Source organism: Megalops cyprinoides, chromosome 16, assembly GCF_013368585.1.
Source record: "Megalops cyprinoides isolate fMegCyp1 chromosome 16, fMegCyp1.pri, whole genome shotgun sequence".
NCBI classification, from domain to species: Eukaryota; Metazoa; Chordata; class Actinopteri; order Elopiformes; family Megalopidae; genus Megalops; species Megalops cyprinoides.
This window is the reverse complement of record NC_050598.1, coordinates 10,969,004-10,992,023: the sequence shown is the minus strand read 5'-3', so window position 1 is coordinate 10,992,023 and position 23,020 is coordinate 10,969,004. Positions and strand designations below refer to the sequence as shown.

The window sequence follows — 23,020 nt, the reverse complement described above, 5'->3', positions numbered from 1 at the left end:
AGTGCTTGGCAGAACATCAACAGCTCTACAGAGACTCGATCCCTGTGAGATAATGGTTGTGATTGTAATGACTAAACATTGTGATTCATTGCACTGTAGAACGCATACAGCAGCTGTTGCTGCCGGGGCGAAGGCTGAGGGTGAAAAAGGAGGTAGTATTTATGGAGTAACTTAATCACCCTGGGTCAAAAGTAAACTTGCTTTGCTATGATTCTGTCTTTGTAATACATTTTTTTGCTGTCAAACGCCACAAAATGACACAGAACAAAGACAAATTATTTGAAATAAAAGGGCCACATTTACAGTTAGTTAAAATAATTGAGTTGATTTCGGGACATGCACTTTTTCATGTACTGCATGTTGACACATTTACTGTGTCCTTGTTTAAGCCTGTGTTTTTTTCCTGTATTTTTGTGTAGCTCAGCATAATATGCTGTGTAACTTCTCCATTACAACTTGCCGCTTTGCTCCATCCTCCAGTTTTACACGTGACCTACATTATAATTCTTAACATAAAAGCTGTGCTCGCTGGTTGTTAGAGAGAAGTACTACCAGAACAGGAAGTTGAAGGCCCTCATTGAATAGCAAACAATCCCCTGCAGGGTAAATCAGCCTTGGCGGAAAAAGTAAAAATTTTCAAGGACCACAACTGTGATGTTTCAGCTCGCAGCGTTAATCACTACACTTTTAATGTGCTTATTATTGAGCTCGATCCTTATGATGGCTTCACACATTTCCCAGTTACCTGGCTGAAGCTGCACAGTGATTTATCACCTCTGTCAGGCTCGGCCCTGATTAAAAAAAAACAGAGTTTGGCGCAGGTAATTACAGGAGTCAGGTGCCTTAGATCTTAATCTAAAGTCTATAATCACGCTTCTTCCCCTCAGGGCTGGACTAGCATCAATAATGTAGGTAAAAGATGTGTACTGCTAACTGTAATGTGATTTTGATATGGTTATTATGAGTTTACTAATGGAGCCCCAATCTGTCCCAAGTTCCATCAAATACAAATACAATCTTGTGGGGAGCCCTTGTGTAGTCTGTGCTCAGTCACACAAAAAATCAGAATTCCCATCCTTATCTTGTGTTCTGAGGTCACAGCTTCTAGTTGCTTGACGGGTAGAACTAGAATGCATGTGCAATTAATAGCTCTGATTGGCTGGAAGAACAGATTCTTAATAGACTTATATTTGCCTGGTAGAGTAAGCAGTGAGGATGAGAGAGATGTCTTGGCTGTCTTGAGGTTCAGTGTGCAGGTCAGCAATGTTGGGCTGGTCTGTGGTTTTGTTTGTACTGAGACCGGCCATCAGAATGGACCCCCAGAGGCCTGACCTCTTGCAAAGTTCATATGCACATATGTGTATTAGTGGTTCTTTTTTTTTCTTATACGAATGACATTGTGGTGAACATGTGACAGTTTTTTTAGAGAAATGGCATAAAATCACTTGTTGCCTCTGGAAATAAGCGATTTTATGCCATTTCTCTAAAAAAGCTGTCACATGTTCACCAGGGGCAGTAAATACACAGAAGTACAGCAGTGTGGTGTAGTGGAAAGGAGCAGGGCTTATGACCAAATGGTTGCTGGTAGGATTCCCCTACCAGTTATACCCTTGGGCAAGGTACTTAGCCCAGCATTGCCTCAGTAAATATCCCACTGTATAAATGGATAAAACTGTAACCTACATGTATGTAAGTCACTCTGGATAAGGGTGTCTACTAAATGACAATAATGTAATGTAATGTAAGTGCCCCTTAAGGAGAGCTATCTGGTGAAACGGCACCTCTGATGTCTGTCTTTAATGCAACGTGCACACTATTTAAGCACATTATAACAAATGGGAGCATCACATTGTTTTAGAGTAGAGCTAGTGGTGGAGAGGCAGGGGCCTGCAGATTTTGCAGCGTCACCTCTCTACCGAGACGATGCTAGCTGAGCACGGCCACTCTGGGGGTTTCTTACTACAGCATAAGATGGCACATTAAATCTGCCTCTCTTCCCCCTCTCTTCCTCCTCTCCTCCCCCCTCTTTTCGCCCTCTCTCCCTCCTCTCCTCCACCTCTTGACTTGCAGGGAGACATTATCACTGTGATTAGGCGGGTGGATGAGAACTGGGTTGAAGGGAAGCTGGGAGAGAAAGTTGGGATCTTTCCTCTACAGTTCACTGAGGTAAGTGCTAGTGAAGTCTCTCTGTGTGTCTGGTTGCATCAATAGCTGTTCACAAAATACCTTGGCATACTCCATAGGGGAAGCAGACATGCAGACGGTGACTGTCTTTGGCAAAGAGGAGGTTTGCCAAGTTATATTTATTCATTGAATAGTTGAGAAGAAAACAACAGAAAAAAATGTGTTATTGAGAGGAAATGAAAGCTACAGAATAATGCTAATATAATAAAGCTAAATGAAATACTATAGCTTTTAGTAATTTCCTTTACGCTGCAGTTAGCGAGCTATCTAACCAAAGAGCCGACTTTGCTTTGGAAGCATTACAAAAATGGTGTGTGCAAGGAGTGTCAGAAGTAAAAGCAAGCTGCCCAGAACAGTAAACACGGTGGAAGGATCAGTGGGAGACAGCAGAACCTACTGCGAGACTTACATAACACCTCTGTTACTGTAGGAAAGCGCTGATCATTATCGGTGACCTTTGTCACACTTTACGTCGAGTTTGGAAGGTTGCCTTCAGGCCTCTGCTTCAAAATGCCTGTGGTCAGAAAGAAAACCCAGCGCATGAGACAATTCACCGAGACTATGTATGGCTTTTTTGATCTTTTGTAATGGATTTTATGAAATAAGCTAAAACGGATGATTTGTGCCTAGCGTAATTGATGTTGACAGTGTAAATTCATCCCATGATATGTTGGAAGACACATGTGTATGCAAGTAAGGGTGCTGTGTGCAGACATGAAGCTATATTTCCTCAGGATGTTTCTCATTGAAATCAATTCTTTTGATTACATGTATGAGTGATTGTCTGTATGTCAGGTGAAGACAAAGAAACATTTTCCACAACAAGTAGACTGTCGAGTCTATATACAGTTCTGTTGAGTTGTGTTCTGTTCTGCAGATGGAGAAACGTGTTATGTAGGCTTTGTGCTGTTTTTTCGTGTGTTTTTGTCATGGCGCTGGAAAGAAAAAGAGTAAACAAAACCACAGGCCTCTTTGTTTTGCTGTGTTAATTCTCAGCCCCTGTGAGTGAACACACTAGATTGTCTGATTTCTCTGTATCTCCACTTCTTTTATACAGCCCCAAATAGCATCTCTGTAATATTCTTTTCAGTCAGGAAATACAAGCAAGAGACCTTATCAGTCACTTCTTGCTGTCCCTGCTGTATTCGGCATGGCACGATAATAAAGTTTCGCCCCAGGTTAGAGAAAAACTCTGATAGACCGGGTTTTATGTGACTGGCATTTGCATTCTCTTGTTGGTGCCAGGCAAGGCAGGTAAACCCAGGGAAGCCGGCGCGTTCTGCATCCCGGCGCAGAATGACAGCTGCCTGTTGTCAGATAAGAGGGAGTTTGTGTGTGACTCACCCTGCTGCTCTCACTCTCTCTGCGAGCCTCACTGAGCCTGTGCCGAGCTGCGCGGCCGGTGGTGGGCAGCCAGGCGTTAAGACACAGAAATGCTTTCTTTCCCTCTGTGGCACACCAGCGCAGTACGGGGGATGCGGTCGGTCCAGCCCACCCGCGTTGTGTAAGGGGTGTCATTCCGGGGCTTCGCCTGCCGCACTCCGCGAGCGCCGGACAGGGCTGCCTGCCACAGTCGGCCGTGAAGGTGAGGGGAGGCTAGCGCTCTCCGAAAACGGGGGACCAGGGGAGTGGAGAGGTACCGGGTTGAGCTTCTGAGACGCGGGAGGAAGGAGCGCTAACGCGGCGCATCTCCTCCGCTGAGACCACCGGCTTCCTTTAAGAACCAGGCGCATCACCTCCTCCTCCTCCTCCTCTCTCTCCCGTAGCCCAACTCCGCGGCGGCGAAACTCCTGGAGAAGAGGAAGGGAGGTGGGACAGCGGAATCTCGGCTTCGGACCGGGACCGGGAGCTTGGCGGAGCCGTCGGGTGGTCGCAGGCTCTCCCCCGGGACCCCCCGGAGCCCCTTGGTACCCACTGCCCCAAGCACCCAGAACCGCCTCGCCCACCCTGTCCAGGGCCCTCCGGACGACCGGCAGCCCCCCGACATCAGCCCCCCCACCTTCCTGGGCTCCAGCAACCCCGCTCTGGTGGCCCAGGTGGGCGAGATTCACACCGAGGTCAACAGCAGCATCCCACCACAGGTGAGCATGATCGGGGGAGGGGTGAAGGGGGGGGGACAGTGTGGGTGACGCCACCAACAACCCCAGGAGCCGTGACCTATTTGGATCCTTCGCTCCTTTTGTTTTGCCGGTCTCGGCTCAGCTTTCCGAAACGTGATGTCTTCGCGGTTGGCGGGGAATGAAAGGTTTGCTTGTTTTTAAGGCAGTTTCGGGCCTGGCGGGTGGGGGCGCGGGAATGAAATGTGAAAGCTACCGCTGCGTGCATAATGAGCGTTTGTGCTTTCACGATGAAAGCGCATTTACAGTTAGAAAAGGCTCAGCCCAGGATGCAGATCTCTCAGTTTCACTTTTCTGTGTCTGATCCTGGCCTGTCAGAGTACAGCCTGTCTTAAGAATCGTAGAAGCTGCTGAATCAATCAGCTGTCAGTGGGACTTTTTAAGAACATAAATTCAGTATATTGTATGGCACTGTAGTGGTAGGAAGCAGGGCTTGTAACCGAAAGGTTGCTGGTTCGATTCCCTGCTAGGACAAAGCTGCTGTACCCTTGGGCAAGGTCCCAGAATTGCCTCAGTAAATATCCAGCTGTACAGATGGGTAACATGTAAAAAACTGTAACCTATGTAAGTCGCTCAGGATAAGAGCGCCTGCTAAATGACAATAATGTACTGTGTGATAGTGGAACACCTGACTGTTATGTGGTTGGAGGGACTTTGACTGTCTGTGAATTTTTTCTGTGCCGTTAAGAAGCAGCCAGGCCGCCAGTCTGTTTAGCTCCTGAACATGAGGGTCAGCTCAGAACATCAGCACACAGTCGCTTTAGCGTAAAAAGTTTTATTGCCGTGCATACTGTATGACAGCCCCTCCCAGCCTGATGGGTTTAAGATAGCCTTCACGTCGCCGTCGGGTCTGAGGGACAGAGAGTAAACGGGTCTTCCAGACAAACCCTGCATAATTCAGCAGGCCACACACTGTCTGCCCAGACTACCCCCCCGCCACCTGAAAACAGAACTCAGACCTCCCAGCTCGCAACCTTTGAAGAACCCCAGCCCAAATTCTCCTTTTCAAGTAGTGCCGGCACTGTATGTTCACAGCGGGAACGGTTTGTCAGAGGGGACCGGGGGAGAGAATATGTATGCATGCGGCGCGTCCTTTGGAACTCAGGAAATGGCGAATATACCTGAGAGGCAGGGTTCAGATTTCACACCACGCCTGAGAGACTAAGTGAGGCCTTTGAAGTGACTTATCAAATTTCACTTTTTTTTTCCAGGGAGAAAAATGTGTTGTTATTACAAAGAGGGAGGAAAAAAGTTATTTGGTGTGTTAACTGCAGGGAGAAAAACTAGACTTGCTTAAAAGGTTTTTCTTTTAAAAAGGTCATTTTTCTTATTGAAAAGATGTGAACTAGGACAGTGTTTCTGAAACTCTTAAAGAAATGCCAAATAATAAAATACTTGGCAAAGTTAACTTAGATGTACCAATTAAATTTGATTGCCAATGAAATTGTTTCTGATAGTGTGAAGTAATTATCTTGTACTTGTAGAGTCAGTTAATGTCAATGGAATGACAACATGTTTGAAATGGCATAAGCCAGTGCATGAATGGATGGCTACCTGCAGGCTGGAGGAATAGAAGCAGTGTTGCAGTGGGGCAAGGCACAGGATGAGGGGAAAATAGAAACAGCTGGGAAACCTCAGTTTACATTCAGGTTGTCAGCAAACTCTTGGGAAGTAATCCAGGTTTTTCGGATGAGAGGTCAAAGACTCTGCACCTGATTGGGCCGGGCTGGGATGGGCCGCAGAGCGGGGCCTGTGGGTGAGGCTTCTCACTTGTTTTCCCTGTGACAAGAGAGCAGAATCCTGTTTAAGAACTGAGCCACTCAGGATACGTTTTCAAACAAAAAATGGCAGAATATCAACAAGGCTGCAAGCGACTCGAAACTGGCTCTCCCACTTGTTCGTAAAAGCACGACTGCTTTGAAAGAGTCAAGTCTGGAAGGAGCCAGAATGCAAACCAATGAGAACATGCATGGGTTGTTGTGTTGTTCAACATTTTGACGTGCGATGGCTTTTCAAGTAGAAAATGTCAAGTTTTATGGAAAACACTCTTGTGCAACTAGGATGAACAGAGTAATGTTTTAGAGGGTATAAAAGTAGTAACAAACTTGCAGCCGTCCTTTGTGACAGGAATTAAACATTAAAAGCCCAGCTAGAATGCCACAGGCGGAAAATGACATCAGCTGCCATGTAGGCCGGCTAATGGGACGTGTGAATTTCCCCCTGTTGTGTCGGCCACGCCGGCTGGCGTTCGGAACAAGGAGATCGGGCGGGAGGGCGAGTCTTTTTATAGAGCCCTGCTGAAGCTCCCTGTCTGTGGCGTCAGTTCCGCTCTTAAGACTGAGGAATGAAGGATGTAGGAGTCTGTTGATGTGACAGCACTTTTACACAAAGCTGTCCCTTGTTGTGTTTTTTTTTTTTTTTTTTTTGACAGGACATTTTGGAAGAACCTGACCATGAAAGTGGTCAAGCCAAGCGTGTCATAAATTTCACTTAAACCTTTAGCAAGATGTCCAGTGGATTACCTGAAGGCCAGTATGGCCTCACTCACATAGCTAGAGCCAAGGTAATGCATTCTTTGTATAAGTACATTCATTGACAGACTTGTCCCACCTGTGGTCAGAGACTTTTTCTGCTGTTTAGTGCTCACAAAAGTAACTGGCATATGTATGTGTGTGTGTGTGTGTGTGTGTGTGTGTGTGTGTGTGTGTGTGTGTGTAAAGTGGTCTTTGGTTTTCCCAGAGTCAGTTAAGGGACAGAATGTCTTTTCTCAGTCTCTGACACAGCATTAGCGGTGAAATGGGAGTCCATCAATAGCTCAGGCAGTATCAGGTTATCGGCGTACGCTGGCTGGCAGCACGGCTTGCCCATTCAAAGGACGAACAGAAGCCAGGACTCCGCCCTGTGGAACCCCGCCGTGCTTTTGCTTGTATCCCTCCTCACTTTGTTTCACTTTCTACCCTCAGGCATCTCCAGACCTAAACCCTGTAAGAGTGGTGCCTGTCACAGCATACCTGTGAGACAGCGCAGAATTAGTGATGGATTCGAAGGGGCTTTTGTTCATCTGAGCGCGCTTATCTGTCTGATTGTGATATTACCACAGCAATTTCTTGAAGGGGTCGAGGAGCTAAGGGAGGGGCTGGCAGTCTTTCTCTCTCTCTCTCTCTCTCTCTCTCTCTCTCTCCTCTGTTCTGCCGATCTTTCACATGGTTATGACTCACATCACACGGTTACATAACAGTACGCCTCTCATCTGCGGTAATGCTCATTCCTCTTGGCTGAGCAGGTAGCGCTCCCTCTCATACATCAGCGGCCGCGGTACAATAATAGAAGGCTGGCAGACTGATTTCCATGCAGCCGCTCGGTAGAAAGAGTGACTCTAGCCCCAACATCTGACCTGCCCACAGGCCACAGTTCTTCGTGGTGTATGGATTTTTTTTGTTAGTTCTCTTCCTCAGAGATAGGTGGCTGTGCACCAGCCTCGCTTTGCACTGTGGAAATTCCCAGAGCTTGCTATTCTCCAGTTTGCACCAGAGCAAGCAGTGCAAGGCAAATCAGTCTAGAGCCCAGTTCCACAAATTAAGGGCTACATTCATGTATTGTTATGGTTTAAACATTTTTAGGTAGTAGTAGTTAGACCCTTTTCATTTCTACTATTAAGGGCACTACCACTAAAGCTGCTGTTTATGCGGAGGCTGTGCAGTGAACCAGAGAGAAGGAGGATTTAGTTCTAGTTAGGGAGGGGTATGGTGGTGAAAGAGACAGAGAGGAGCCTGTCACGAGTCCGGCCACTTGTGAAGCACCGTTTCTGTGACTTGATGGGACGGCGGCATCGTGCCGGGCATGACAGGGCGGCGGGTGATGACATGTCTGAGTGATAGCAGCCAGTACGCCTCGGAGGTCAGGGCTGTTTGCAGACCTCCTGCCAAGCAGCGTTCCAATCCGCTGTCCCTCACACTCACACTCACTGCAGATCGTTTATCTGGAAGCAGCCGACATAAACGGACTGGGCAACTGGAAAAGGTAGACAATGTTCGTGTCATATTTTACAGTCGCAGAAGTGAAATTCATTTCAGTTGTTTTTTTGTGTAAATATGTACTGGGAATCGAAAGCAGTTACCTCTAAATGATAGTGTTTGCTTATAACAGGGATGATACATGCTAAACTATACAAGCAAAGCTGAACAATATCCCAAACATGACAGATTTTCAACTTTTTGAACTTTTTTGAAACTTTTTTTTTTACGCTAAAAAGAGTTTATTTACTTACATATGTATAACTTCATGCCAGTGTTGGAATGCTAAGTGCATATTCTGTTTGTCTGTCATATACATTGGAATTGTTTTGTGTTTTTGATCGAATGATCTGTCAAATTGTATTTATTATTAAACAGATAATTGACATCAGCAAAATTAATTTAATTAATTTAATTTATTTATTATTGCATTCTGGTGAATGCAATAATAAATTGTTTAATGTACCAGTTAAACAATTGTTGTGTGTGTGTGTGTGTGTGTGTGTGTTGAGGTGACTGAGGACGTTTAATTTAGTTTTTTAAGTAGTTCACAAGACAGTCCAGGCCTCATTGACACATAGGACATATTTGTTATACTGTTTTTCCATGAGCAGTTAGCCCTCTGTCATTGCATCAGCCTGTGATGGCTGGTGGCTGCTCCTCGTTCATATATAGAGGTAGATCCAGCAGGCACCACAAAGGCTGTTTCTGGCCTGGAACTCCAGCTGCTGTACCAACTTCAGTCCGCTGAGCTTGGTGGGCTACATTTTCCCTCTGTTGATCATGAAAGAAAGCCGGCCTCTATCTTCAGAGGGAGATGGAGGCCGGGAGGGAGAGACATGCCCTAACAGGAGTGAGGGCGCCAGCTCAACCGGGCTGTAATTGACTCCTCGATGCCCCTCCCTGACTGCACATTGGGGCTGCCTGCTATCTTTCTCTGACCCTGGCTCACTGCTTGCACTGTGTGCTGATTGCAACCCAGACAGTTTAACAAAAACCCAGTTTAAAACCTCTGATGTCCTTTCACCTTCTCTCTCGACCCCTCTCCTCACCAGATTTCTATTTTGTAGTGTTGCCTGAATAGGCCATATTTGAGGATGGTTCCGGTGAGGGTAACTGATAAGGCATATATTTTCTTTTTTACGCTTGAAGCATTTTCCGTGGAGTCCTAAGATTTCCATGTTTGTGTGTTGACTTTCTAACAAAAGAGAAAAACAGTGCATACACAATGAAACGGGCTGTTATTCTTATAGACTGTGCTTTGCCTTGTGGAATATACTTAATAACACCCTCAGAATTGCAACACAGAGTTGTTTTACTCGCTGCCAGGTCCTGTATGTCTTAAAAGAGGGGCTTGGTGGATTTCTATTCATTCCATCATTAGTCCTCATTAGTCATATGAAATGTACCTATACAGTGTGTGCATTTTATCCTTTGCACCATTGTCAGGTCTCTCAATGAGATGGCCGTCTACCTCACTTAATGTCAATTTATTGTATTTAGCAAGTATGTTGTTCCTGCGGTCAACCGTTTTTGTTTAATTTCCTAATACTGTTTTTTTGCTCCAAACTTTGGGTAACTCAGGCATGGGAATGACAGTGTATTGTCTGTGGACAGCCTTGACTCAACGGAGGGTATTACAGAGGTAGAGATATATTAAGCTTGTGCAGTGTCCTTGTATGCTATTTAACACCAAAGTAAGTGTACACTGTATTTTTTAGATTAACAGGATTATTTTTTGGATTGTACTTTTTGGATTAACAGAGAACCCCCCCTCACACTCGCAACAGACATACTCACACACTTTATGAGGCACATTTCGCGTTCATGTATTTTTTCAGTTTGGCGAAGAAACCACAGGCATGCACAAATCATGAGTCACTATAAAATTACCAATCCCGATGAAGCAGGTGCTTGAAACACACCCTTTTTTCATTGATTGAGAAACCATTTTCTTGCACTGCTTCCGTTTTTCAAAAGTCCCATGATAAACTGTGTGCAGCCACACCCTGTCACACCTTTAAGCCCGACATTGCCTCTGCTTTGAGTCAGGTCTCAGCAGATGTGAACTCTCGAGGCGTTTAAAGAGATTTGGTCAGGCTTGTCTTCCACATCTGAGCCCTGTGGAATGTTACCACCTCGAAAGAGCGATTACCGCCACTCGGTGAAACTCTAAACCTACTTGTGTTGGAGATGGGCCGAGATTCCTGAGAGGGAAAGAGCGCTCGCTGACAGTATTGCGTTTTGGGTGAGCGTATTACTAGCGGAGGCGTGGTGTTTTCGCAGTGGTGCGGAGTAATTTACAGATTTTAAGTCAGATCTGGGTGCTGCCCGTCCGAGCGAGCCGCGGCTGGCCGCTGCGGCGGCGACGCCACCGCCCTCGTCGGTTAGGGAATTAGGGAAGTGACAGGCTGCAGGTTCACTCCGGGGTCTCCGAAACAAGGTGCTCTCGCCGCGGCAGGCAGGCATCCAGCTGTATAAATAGAGATGTGAAACGGAAGCCATGTGAGTCACCCGGGATAACAGGAACCTGCTGCATTAGAAAAGTCATTCCACAGCTGAGCTTCTGTTTAATTTAGCAGGTCCATCTGCACAACAAATGCCGTGTCCCAATAATGCGTCTTGGATTGTCAGTACTAATGCTGAAATGAGTACATTGACTGAATTAGTCCATCCTTCTTAGATGAGAAAATATGCGAAAAGACAGTGGAAGATGCGCGCAGAGTTAAGGTTAGAATGTTAGACTGTGGGCCCAAGGAACCAGTATCTCAAACACCAGGTGTAAAACTGCTTTTACAGTCTTGTACAACTTCTATCTCAGTGTGCTGACAGTGTGACATCAGGTTGCCTGGCTACGTTACCCGTTAATGTTAAATGAGATGAACAGGCAAACAGACCAAGCCTGTTTGAAAAAGTATGCAAATTTTATGTCAGATTTCCATACGTAAATAATTAGGTGTCAAACTGTATGCATTACATACTGTGAATGTCTTTTGGTGTTCAGCTGAACGTGTAAATGCTTAGCCAACTCAGCTCAAAATTACAGTTGCTAGAAATTTAGTTCTTGAATTGCTTGATAGCTCAGGCCATGACTAACGTCCTTGCTGCCTGTGCGGTGCTTTGAGGTAAATGGTCACGTTTTGTCTTTCACAGGTGTCTGCTGCAGCCCCAGGTGAAAGAAAGGCCAGCGGTGAGCTCTCACCCACAATTGCCATGGCGCTGATCAACCCCCAGCCCCTCTCAGCCTCAGCGGAGAGCAAGCAGACCTCAGCCCAGCAGCTCTCCATCAGTGTGTGAGTCCCACTGCACCCATGACAGCTGTCCCACAGGAAATATATTATAATGTATATTATAATGTACTGAAAAATATGTAAATTATATATATATATATATAATGTATGTATGTATGTGTGTGGTTGTGTGTGTGAAGTAGAAATATATTGCAATATAGTAAAATGGCTATTTTCAATACATTGCTACAACATATATTCCCTGTATCAGAATGTATTCTTATTATATATTTTTGTATGGGGTGCTATGGAGGGGTAGGCTGGGCTGGGCTGGGCTAGGGTGTATTTACATTTTTCTGAAGGAGGTCCACAGCTCCTAAACCGCACCTCTATTCACTGTTTCCTACCTATTGTACTGCAGAATTTCAGCATTCCAGCTAGACGAGCTCAGAACAAACCTGTCTTGCCGAAGTCAGTCTAAGGGACCCACGTTTCATTTTTCTCACTGGTGCGACCAGTTTTATTTCCCCGCGTGTGTTCTCGGAGGTCCCCCTGCGGGAACAGAAATAAAGGCGTGCGTGGGGCTCGGGTGGGAGGATGGGGGCCGGTTTAAAACCGCATCCTGCTGTGCAACGTTTCCGGTTGGAAGCGCACCGCCAGGAGTTGTTCTCCTGTCGCCAGCCTATCTGCGTGTGATAAACTGTGAGAGCAGAAAATAAAATAGTAGTTTGCGAAGAGATCTAGGGGAGAGCTCTGCCATTGCAGTCAGCGTGAGCCTCATATCTCCTTGCCGCTTGTCACTGACTTATTCATGCGTGCATTCCGATGATGGATAATACGTTGTGATTTACACTTTCTGTTATGCGTTTGTGCGGTTAGGTTTTTCTGATGTGGGTTTAATGTAATGGATGGCACAGTTAGTCCATAGTGCGCCACCAGGGATCTAACCCATTACATTCTCCGGCAAAGCCCTGACTGATGTTCCATACACGCTTTTGTAGGTGATAATATATTGTTAGTAGGGTTACACTGTATAGTCAGGTACTGAAAAACTCTAGTCTAGTTTTACAAGAAATACAAATGTAACTTTGTTGTCTCTTTTTTTTAACATGTACTCGATGGTAGCGATTTATTTATTCCTTGGCAGCATTCCACAAAATGACAGTGGCCTGTGTCTTTACTTGTTTATCTGAGAGGAACAATGGCGGACTCACCTATGTGATTTTGCAGCAGCCCACATGCCTCTTCTTTTCTTAGCAAACAGGACAGAACCGTGAGCTATTGGTCTTAACTCGCTCGAAATAGAAAGCAGCCCACACTGCTTTGCCTAAGTGATTCAGTCCACTGGAGTGATTCAGTCTGCTGAAGTCCATGCTGCATGCCACTGTGTTGCTCCATCTCACCCCACTTCAAATATTAAAGGCGTGTGTGGGATACACTGATTGCTTCTGACAAGATTCCCAAATGAAGGGTTTTTTTTTTCCATCCAGTTTTCTCCATCACCAAAGTGCACATTCCCTCCTGCAGCTTACTGACATAGTGCAAGTTTGGTCATTAGTGGAGCTATCTGTCAGTCATGTTAATCGCTGAACCGTGTGTCTTTTCTGCACTCTGTGAATCAGTGTTTTCCTTTCTTTTGAAAGATGTGGGCTGTTCTCTCAGCTTTTCCTGAAGAGAAAAGGAACTGATGGCATATTGGCACCCGCAGAACCCTTAACTGTTAAACTGAATAAAGGAAAGAGTCACATAAAGCAAAGATACTTGGCACTAGCAGTTAAACAGAACTACAGAGCTATGAAGAAGTCTCTGAAAATAAATGCCTGTATAGTATTTATTATAATAGTATCTAATTATATGAAATGAAGTGGCACATTTGTTCTGGTAATGGCGTGGCCTTATGGCCTACATCAGCTTTATTAATGGAGATATATTTCTATGCATGTGTGTGGGTGCACATGTGTGTGTGTCATGTCTGAGTGAGTGTTTGTGTGTGTGTGTGTGTGTGTGTGTGTCATGTCTGAGTGAGTGTTTGTGTATGTGTGTGGTGTTTGACTGTGTGTGTGTGTGTGTGTGTGTGTGTGGTGTTTGACTGTGTGTTTGTGTGTGTGTGTGTGTGTGTGTGGTGTTTGACTGTGTGTGTGTGTGTGCGTGTGTGTGTGGGTGCACGTGTGTGTGTGTGTGTGTGTGTGTGTGTGTCATGTCTGAGTGAGTGTTTGTGTGTGTGCGTGTGTGTGTGTGTGTGTGTGTGTGTGTGCATGTGTGTGTGTGTGTGTGTGTGTGTGTGTGTGTGCGTGTGTGTGTGTGGTGTTTGACTGTGTGTGTGTGTGTGAGAGAGAGAGAGAGATGCAGTTGCGTGTTTGTGCATGCGCTGTGTAAATAGGCATTATGTGGTGTTCCCTACATGCAGGTGCGCTGTGCTGTACTCCTACACACCCCGCCGTGCAGAGGAGCTGGAGCTGCGGAAGGGCGAGATGGTGGGCGTGTACGGGAAGTTCAAAGAGGGCTGGCTGCGGGGCCTCTCCCTGAGAACGGGCAAAGTGGGCATCCTGCCCGGTAACTACGTGACACCAGTGCTGAGGTGAGAGTCCGCGTCCAGCTGAAGGACTCAGGCCAGTATAAGTGTCTGCTTATCTGTCAGTCAAGCAGGAAGCCACGCCCACCTCCCTATAAGCCACCTCCCTCCAGAAATGGGCACTGCAGGACACTCTGGAGCCAGAGAGCATTTAGAGTGTCTCGTAAAGCTTGTAAAAGATTGTGAGGTCATGTTCGGCTGATAAGCAGAGCATTTCTTTTTGGCCAGAATATATGCTTATGTCTTGTTTCATCATGCCATACTGAGGAAACCTCAAGGCGGGGCTCGTGTCTCACAGCGCACACAGCAAATTGGGAATTGATTTGGCAAAGAAACGGACAGTTGTGGTTAGTTTGGATGACTGCACTCTGGAATGGTGTCACTTTGATTACAGGAGTGCTTGATAGATAAGAGATAGAAAGAGATAGAAAGATAGATAAGAGATAGAAACAGATAACATTGAAAGAGATCTTCAGTGGGCAACATTTAATAAAAAAGCTCAAGATAGTCAAATGTTACTGTAAAAGTATAGACTTTATATTGTAATATGTATGTACGTCGACTCATTGTAATGAGTAGGTATGGTATGGTATGGTAATACCTATGTACATTAACCCACTGTCAACCTCTGCTAAGGTCTTTTTTTTTATCTTAAACTGTTCTTTATCAGGAGAGGTGGAGTTAGACTGGAAATTTAGGGTTTAGTTTTACCCTGTACAGGGAACTTTGACTCTACTGTAGTTTAACTTCACCTCAGAGTCCACCCACCGTACATTATGCACATGATCAGTTTTTCTGACTTAGACTAGACCCCCCCCAAGGCCCCTAAACTGTTTGTCTGTTTCTACCTGCCCTGTTTCTGTGTAATATTGTGTAATTCCTTGATGCTGAAAAGCATTAGCAATAGCACAGTTTGTATGATGTGGACAGGTTCAAACACACGCTTTCTGCTTCATTAAGACCAAATGAGGTCATAAGCCTGGTTTCTCTGTACAACAGGATGTGAACACAATGCAGATTGAATGCAACTGCTTGTTGTTACAACAGAAAATTGCAAAAGTAGGAAATGTTTTATGCCTTAGTCTGTGGCATTCCCTTTAACGCAAACTTTCACCTCTACCACAGAACCTCTGCTAGGTTCCTGGATCCCAAGTCTTCCCTCCTCTCCCAAAACGCGGTTGCCGGGAAGAGGCCCGCGACGGGCAAGCCCCAGGCAGCTATCCTCCCCCTGGATAGAGTTACCACCAGCGGGGCGACCAGGCCGGCCGGGCAGGCTCCCCTGGTCGCCATGGCAACGCCGCCGGTGATGTCATCGCCTGGCACGCTGAGAGCGGCCCAGCAGGAGGGGGTGCAGGGGCGGAGCTCCACAAGACGGCCCTTCCACTCTGCGCACAGGGGTGAGCGCAGCCGCCACAGATTAAGAGGAGGGAGTCCTTCCCCGGAGGCCCGGGGGGCGTGGGGAGGGGGGGCAACTTGGGGCTCTGTGTCAGTGTTAAAAACTGCACACTTCACTGAGCCCAGTAAGGAGGAATATATCACACCAAGACAGATTGTTTTAAGCACACCTTAACATCCAGGCAAGCTAAATCGCATATTAGCAATACGGTGGCCTATTCAACTAAGTGTACTAAGTGTGTTAAAGTTTAGGATAACTTGTAACGGATGTAATCAAGGTTAGCATTGTTGTCACAGGACTGTGGAAAGAGCGTGTGTTTGTCCTCTGTGTGCTCCCCAGGGCCGTCTCTGCAGGGAGGCCTCCACTCTCGGGTCCCGGCTGCAGCGGTGGTCCGCCCCCAGCAGCCGCAGCCCTCGGGGGGCCCGCTGCAGATGCAGGGGCTTGCCTGCGGTCCCGCTACGCAGAGGATCAAGCACGGCCTTCCAGAAAATCCCATCAGGCCCATGTGCTGGGTTTCTGAGGCAGCAGCGCCCTCTGCTGGCGACTCACTGATACTGGAGCAGCGAGACGTCAGTCCCAAAGAGGTGCCAGAGAGACAGGCCTCTGTTGGACCCCAGTCTATCCTGGTTAAACCGGACGCTCACAAGAACAATTCAGACAAGGTGAGACCAGCTATTTAAAAAAGACATCTGCTGTATTGGAACGAGATTTGTTTCTAGTTTGACATTTTATGTAATTAGAGCAAGTTAGAATTAAAAGCATAGATCCCGCTACATGAATCAAATACAGTTCACTCCATTTAGAAGAATGACGTGTACAGAATGATTTAATTCTTAGAAGTTGTTGATTCTTAAAAGCAAATGATTAAAATTGCAAATTTGATGGATGAAATGGTTTTAAATTCATCAAAATCATCAAATTCATCAAAATCTTTAGTAGATTGCTTGATTTTTAAAAGCACAATATTTAACCAGTGATAGCATAGGAGTGATTCTACCCCAGTGTTGCTATATTTTCATCACTATATGCTGTTGATTATCTGTTGGTACTTGTATGTGCTCATGGGAACCCGCCTGGCCTGTGTTTTAATTGTAGCCCATCAAATCAGTGCGGTTTCTCACCCAAGAGGGCTCAGTGGCTGGAACAAGGACAGTCTCTTTGCCTCCTGGGGGCCAGGGCAGCTCCAACAGCCAGTCTGTGGGTCCAGTTTTGGAGGCTTGGGCCAGCCAGGGCCCTATGGTTCACCTGGCGACGGGCTCCATGCTCATGGACGGCAGTGCAACAGCACTCAAGAAGAGCACAGCATACGACTCTGCTGCCGTAGATGGCATACTGCCCAGCCTGAAACCGGCCTCCTCTTCAGCTAGCCAGCCCAATGCCTGCAGGTAGGTCCTCTTCCACAGGGTACAGTAAGTGCTGTGGAGTAACCAAAGACATGAAGGTTGGGGGAGAACATGTACTTGGGGAACAATAATGCTGTACCTTTGAGCCTTCACATTGCTTCTCAGACTGGGATACAGATTAGCTACACTGTAGAAAATGTAGGCTGTCTAAGTCATCTTGGACATGACCCCCTTCCAGCTAAGCAAATATGTGGTAGTCGTAATCATGTGGTTGATTTTCTCTGGGCTACAGGCAGTGCTGACTACAGTACTTTACAATGCAGGTTGAAGCATACTGTGATTTGGCATTATGGCTATGTCTTTGTGTCAAAATGGGATCTCAGGCCAGGACTTGTTGTTTACAGGCAGGGGAAACAGTAAGATATACATATCTACTGCACCATTGGGTAAAAATATTATTAATATTATTGTTATTAGTAGTAGTAGTCATAATATAGTCACTTTTTCAATTTTTTAGTTGTTTACTTGCCAGGACACTTGCACAGTAAAAGAAATAAGTGTCATTTGATGGATTGTACTGGAGTTAGCCAACAGCTAATTTTCCTGGGAAGGTCACAATAATACTATATAGCACAATAGACAGACACAATACAGATACAATTAGTTCCACATCACAATGGCAGCTTTAGAAACTGAGTGCACAGTGTTTGAATGAAAATGGCAGTAGTAAGATGATTTGACAAGCAAATGTATGTGTGCTGTACATACTCTGAATAAAGAGCGTTATCTGCCCTACTTTTCATGCGTGTAGTCTGCTGGTACACAGCGGCCTTATCTGGGTAGTTGTAATAATACGTATTGTGCAGGACACGGATGGGTCTGGGGCTTTGTGCAGCTTGAGCTTGTGCCCTGTGTGTTGTTGTTCCCGCTCACGTTTGCCGTGTCATGGCTCTCCCCGCCCGCAGACACAGGGTGGTGATGCCGTACACCGCCCAGAGCGACGCGGAGCTGCACCTGCGGGAGGGAGAGCTGGTGCTGGTGCAGAGGCCCCGGCAGGATGGCCGCGTCCTGGTGACCCAGGAGAAGAGCGGCAAGACGGGCCTGTTCCAGAGCGGCGTGATGGAGGCGCTGGAGAAGCTCAGCTGACCGCCCGCGGGGACACCGCGGAAAAAACGCCCGGTCCGGCGTGAAGGAGGAGCCAGTCCCTTACACCGTCCAGAGTCGCTCACGGACAGCGTTACTCCATTCCACGTCACACTTGAATTATAGTCGCAAGCAAAACCCAAAGACACCTTTTTGCAAAAAAACAAAATGGAATATTCAAAATACTGTCTTTAAAAGCTTGGTGTTCCACTGTTTAAATGAGTCTCTGCATTTAGATACTTATTAGAGCTGTGTTGTGTTGCAGCGTAATAAAGTGCGTTAAGTGTTCCTCAGTCCTGGTTCACTGTGCTTGCTGGCTGCTACTCTGAGCTCCATCTGGCCTCAGTTAATTAGGTTTGTTTGAGCTCTTCATTGAATAATTACCTAGTTCAACATTCACCATCTTTGTACAACTGTGCTAGCTAACTTTGCTGGGAAATAAATATGTTTTTGGAGGTGTATGTGTTTCTATAAAAGGAAAAGGTAAAGAGGTGTATAATGCTTCTATAAAGATAAAACATAGGAGGTAACTTTCTTTGGGCAGCTTTCAAAACTGATTATGTGTAGTTCTTAGCGTAGATGTTTGAGGTCCCTGCAGCAATTACTGGACTGCACAACCTAGTTAATTATATATGGTGACAATATCCTATATTACAAAATTAAGGGGCACAGGTGAACATGAATAAGGAGGGAAAGGCCTTTACTTTTGTTTTATTAGCACAAGCCTCCAACTACACAATGCTTCCATAGCAGACTAGTAAAGGAAAACTTTCAGAAGATCTCAGACACAGATCACTCAGTCAAGTTGGAGTGAAAACCAGCACACACACTGGGCTGCCAGGACCAGGACTGAAAAATGCTGAAATATAGGTCAATAGAAAAAGTCGTGACACTGGTTGCTTCTTCCAAGGTTTGCTTTTTTAAACTGAAACAGTTGTGACTTGCATTGTTGTAAAAATGGTACATTAGAAACCTTTAGATTACAGGCAGTATTTCATGTGGATGCCATTGTGATGTATTGCCACTGTGTGCGTTATCAGCCTTCTTACGTTATTGCAAACCAAAGTCTTTGAAGCTGAAAAATCACAAAGCTAATAGTAACGTGAACGCCACTGCCCCGTACAGAATTTCCGGCTGCTTTTGAACTTTTCAGTTACACTGAATGACTATCAGTGGATCACCAATAGAGACGTTTTACAGATGAATACAAAGCTATGACCTTTACCACGTCAATGTCCTCCTGCCATACCTATTTATATCAGTAGACTATTCTGATTCATCTGATTACTCAATATAAAAGTGTGCTTTTTTTGCTTAAATGCACTTTACCTACATGCAGTGTCCACTTAAAAAATGAGGGAAACCTTGAGATTTGTAACGTCCAACATTTGGAAAAAGCAAGTATTCAAGTTATTTAATCTAGAATTTAGAAAATGTAGACTTAGAGAGTAGGGTAGGTTTACTGTCTTCACTGTGCTGTTTTTGCTATTAAAACTGAAAAGCTTGGGTGGGAGCATAAAGCAGAGAAAGATGACTCAAACGTGTATGAGTGTCAGTGTGGGTGAGATGTGGGGGAAACTAAAAACCTCTGGTCAAACATGACATGGCCTTAGTAAATTATGTTAAAGTCTTCAGGTAAATTTTTGACTCATAACAGTCTGACTGATAAACCATAAAGAAAAGAACGGAGTGGACACTTATCAAAACGCATTGCACTCTGAAAGTGAGTTTGGTAAAGTTGGCTACCTGAGTGGAGAAAAGATCTGTTTGAAAGAAATGCGTTTTCCCTCTGTTTTGCATTGAACAGAACCGTACAATATTGTAATGGGTACAAAATACAATGCTTGCAAACTCTGCACTTTGGACATAACAAGGCTTAATAACCTTACTGGCTATGGGTTGACAGGTATGTTGATTGATTGTATTTTACCATTCATTTTATTTCTTCAGAAAACCATTGTATCATTGCATGTTGTTATTCCTATCATTAATATTACTGTAACTGTACTGTTACCACTACTGTCATTGTCAACATGCACGAAGTGGCCATAGCATTCATATCTTCCAAAATAAATTGCTTCATATCACAGCTAGGGGCCTGGTGGAACTTGCCCTGCTTTTTTCTTAATCATCTGTTAGTACATGAATCCTGTGTGATATCAGAATAATCCCAATGGATGCTCATGGGAAATGTCATTTGTGTGAGCAGGTGGGAGAAATGTGTCATCAGCTGCTCAGCAGAATGGACACCATCTACTGACCTCCTAGATCAGCCGTTGATCCACAAGGTTATTGTTGCAGTAGTACATAGTTGCCTAGTCCTTGCAGATATCGAAGGGTTTGAATCTCTGGTAGGACATTTTGAGTCAATTTAAGACATTGGCTTTTGAATCATTGTATTTAAACAATATACTCAATTACTACTTGTGATAAACCAAGCTGCAATTGCCATAATACACAATGGTCATTATACATGGTGGCAGCAGTGGGGAAAAAGATGGCATTCACACTTTCACACCTTTTTTAGCAGTGCATTACCTTCACGGTCAATCCTACCCTGAATCCTGAAAAATCTAATTTTCATAGCATGCCACCTGGTGACTTTTTTTTTTTTTTTTTTAAAAACCAGCCTATATGTCCTCTTCCTTGTTGAGTGTCATCATTACCCCTCAGAAGCTGAGATACGCTATTACACACCCCAAGTATGGGATTTTATACTGAAATAAGTGGGCCAAAATGTAAATCTGTCACAGCCTAGTAAATTGTTTAGATTGCAGGAAGAAAGGCTATTGAAGGAAGGCATCTTGGCCTTCGTTTAAATTTGATCATAGGGGTAGGTGTGAAAGAAATGTACTTTAATAAAACCAGGCCAGAATGCAATACTATACTCTATTCTTGTCCCCTTGCACTGACAGTCCCCCTGCAAAGAAATGCAGGACAGTCTTCAGTGTCTGATGCCACATGGGGTGTGATATGTAGAGTGCCAGGGACCAAAAATAAGAACCAGACACAGAGCTGGCAGCAGGTAAGCACAAAAGTGTTTACTAACTCTCACAGGGAAAGACAGGAAACAAAAAAAACGAACAAAAAGCATCTGATAGTTAATGGGGTGGTGTCCCTTTAAGAGTCGTGTAACTGGTAAAGGCAAATGATGGGGCTAAGCGGTGCCACATTTACCTGCTGTACACACAGGTGGCTGGGTTTGAGATCCCAGGTCTGACTGACTGCTCACCCTCTGAGGAATCTGCAATGAAAAGGGACAAAGGTTTAGGGGGAGATTGTTAGCGCCGGTGATCGGGACACAAACGCGGACCGCAGGATGTTCCGGTTCCAGGCGACTTATTGAAAGGGACAGGCAGTTCGTAAATCCAGAGACAGGCAGGGTTCGAAACAGAAGCAGTCCGGGGGCAAATCCAAAATCGGGAGTCAGGGAGAACAGGGTCAGGAATCAGGCAGGTGAGTGGCAGCGATCAGATCCAAATGGCAGGCAGGAATCATGGTCAGGAAAACAGGCAGGATCGGCAATGTAGCAATAACTCACAAAACCCAAAGCGCAGGGACGAGACAGGTGAAACACACTGAAACGAACTAGCAACAAGACTGAGACATGCAGGGAAGATAAAGGGCTGGGGTAACGAGGAGATGGGATGCAGGTGAGCAGGCAGGCAGGTGCAGGCAATGAGGAAATCAGGTGGGCGGGAACCAGGCGGGGAGCAGGGCGGGGCTGGAACACAAGGAAAACAAAAGCACAAGGACAGGGAAAACAAAAACACCGTGGCTTAAGGGGGCAGAGCCCTGACAGAGATATGACATGAGCAACTGGCTTAACCCTGTACATTTCCTGTACAGTCTGCTTGCTCCTTACACACACTAGGCCGATTGTGTCAGCCAGCTGATCGGTGAAACGCGTCGCTGATCTGAAAAAGGACAGAGGCGAGTTGACTGTCCACAGTCGCTGTAGACACAAGCAGGTTGGTATGGTGCTGAGCAGATAGTCAGCACTTCCACAGTGTGCTACTCTCCTGCGGCCTCTGCTCTCTCTTCCTGTCTCCAACGTGCGTACTTAGAGCACTGTCCATGGTGTGCACCCTCCTGGTAGTGGGGACAAAGTGGAAAGTGACAACACCTGCACCTCCTTCCCTGGGATGGGCAAGTGATGGGGTCCCAGGATGGGAGTTCATCAGTTTGAATTTCAACAGAACATGGAGTCTGAAGGGATGAGGAAGCATTCAGCCAGCCTGACAGCTGTTTAGTGTTATGTGGGACACTGCAGACAGCTCTGTGCATACAGTGTATGTACATAGCAGGAAAGCCATACAGTATGTAGATGTATATAAATGTGATGTCATCCTCAGCACTGGTGTAGCAGTACAAAGTAATTTTTAGAGTCTCCTTTCATCCTGAATTGAAGACCTACCTTTGATCACTTATTTTCACTCTCTCTTTCCTCTTTCCTTTTGATCACTGATTTTCAATAGGCTGTGGAAGACAGAGTGCCTGCAGTCGCTTTGAGGGACAGAAGTCTTGCAGTAGGCTGTTTGCTGGCTTTTCACAAGGGGCCCTGAATCACCAGGTTGTGGGATGGAAATGGTAGGTATGACCGGCAGCTTGAAATGCATGATTGAGTGTTTATCCATATTCAGAGAAATAGGCTGGTGCTGCCTTAATACAACAGCAGTTGTATACTGCCCATGTCTGCCTCACAGACTTCTATGCAATCTATACACCTCCTTCCCTTCAGCAAAACATGAGCGAAAAATCAAATGCTGCAGGGCAAACAGTAAAAAGAAAGACAAGGACTGGCTGGCTGGAAATCGCATCGGAGGAGTAACAGCAAAAACAAGCAGGAAAAACCTAGCTCCTCTTTTAGCATTTATACCAAAACAAGCCCTTCAGCATAAGACCAACACCTCTGCGTTGGGGAGGTAACACTACAGCAGGCCTCTTTGTTTATCTGCTTCTGATCTGAAGACACAACACTGTTACCCCAGGCAACAGCCCTCCCTGATTCTGTTACGAGAT

The 23,020-nt window shown here is 45.6% G+C and overlaps 1 protein-coding gene across 1 annotated transcript in view; it reads left to right on the top strand.

Moving 5' to 3' along the window:
* The window catches only part of sh3rf2 (SH3 domain containing ring finger 2), a 29,342-nt gene extending 10,233 nt beyond the window's left edge, over positions 1 to 19,109 (top strand). The window contains exons 4-11 of the mRNA XM_036548483.1: positions 2,071 to 2,166; positions 3,951 to 4,265; positions 11,468 to 11,607; positions 13,952 to 14,122; positions 15,242 to 15,513; positions 15,852 to 16,174; positions 16,608 to 16,897; positions 17,821 to 19,109. Of these exons, the coding sequence (XP_036404376.1) occupies positions 2,071 to 2,166; positions 3,951 to 4,265; positions 11,468 to 11,607; positions 13,952 to 14,122; positions 15,242 to 15,513; positions 15,852 to 16,174; positions 16,608 to 16,897; positions 17,821 to 18,001 (1,788 nt within the window). The 3' untranslated portion in view covers positions 18,002 to 19,109. The remainder of the gene's footprint in view (positions 1 to 2,070; positions 2,167 to 3,950; positions 4,266 to 11,467; positions 11,608 to 13,951; positions 14,123 to 15,241; positions 15,514 to 15,851; positions 16,175 to 16,607; positions 16,898 to 17,820) is intronic.
* Positions 19,110 to 23,020: the final 3,911 nt, after the last annotated feature.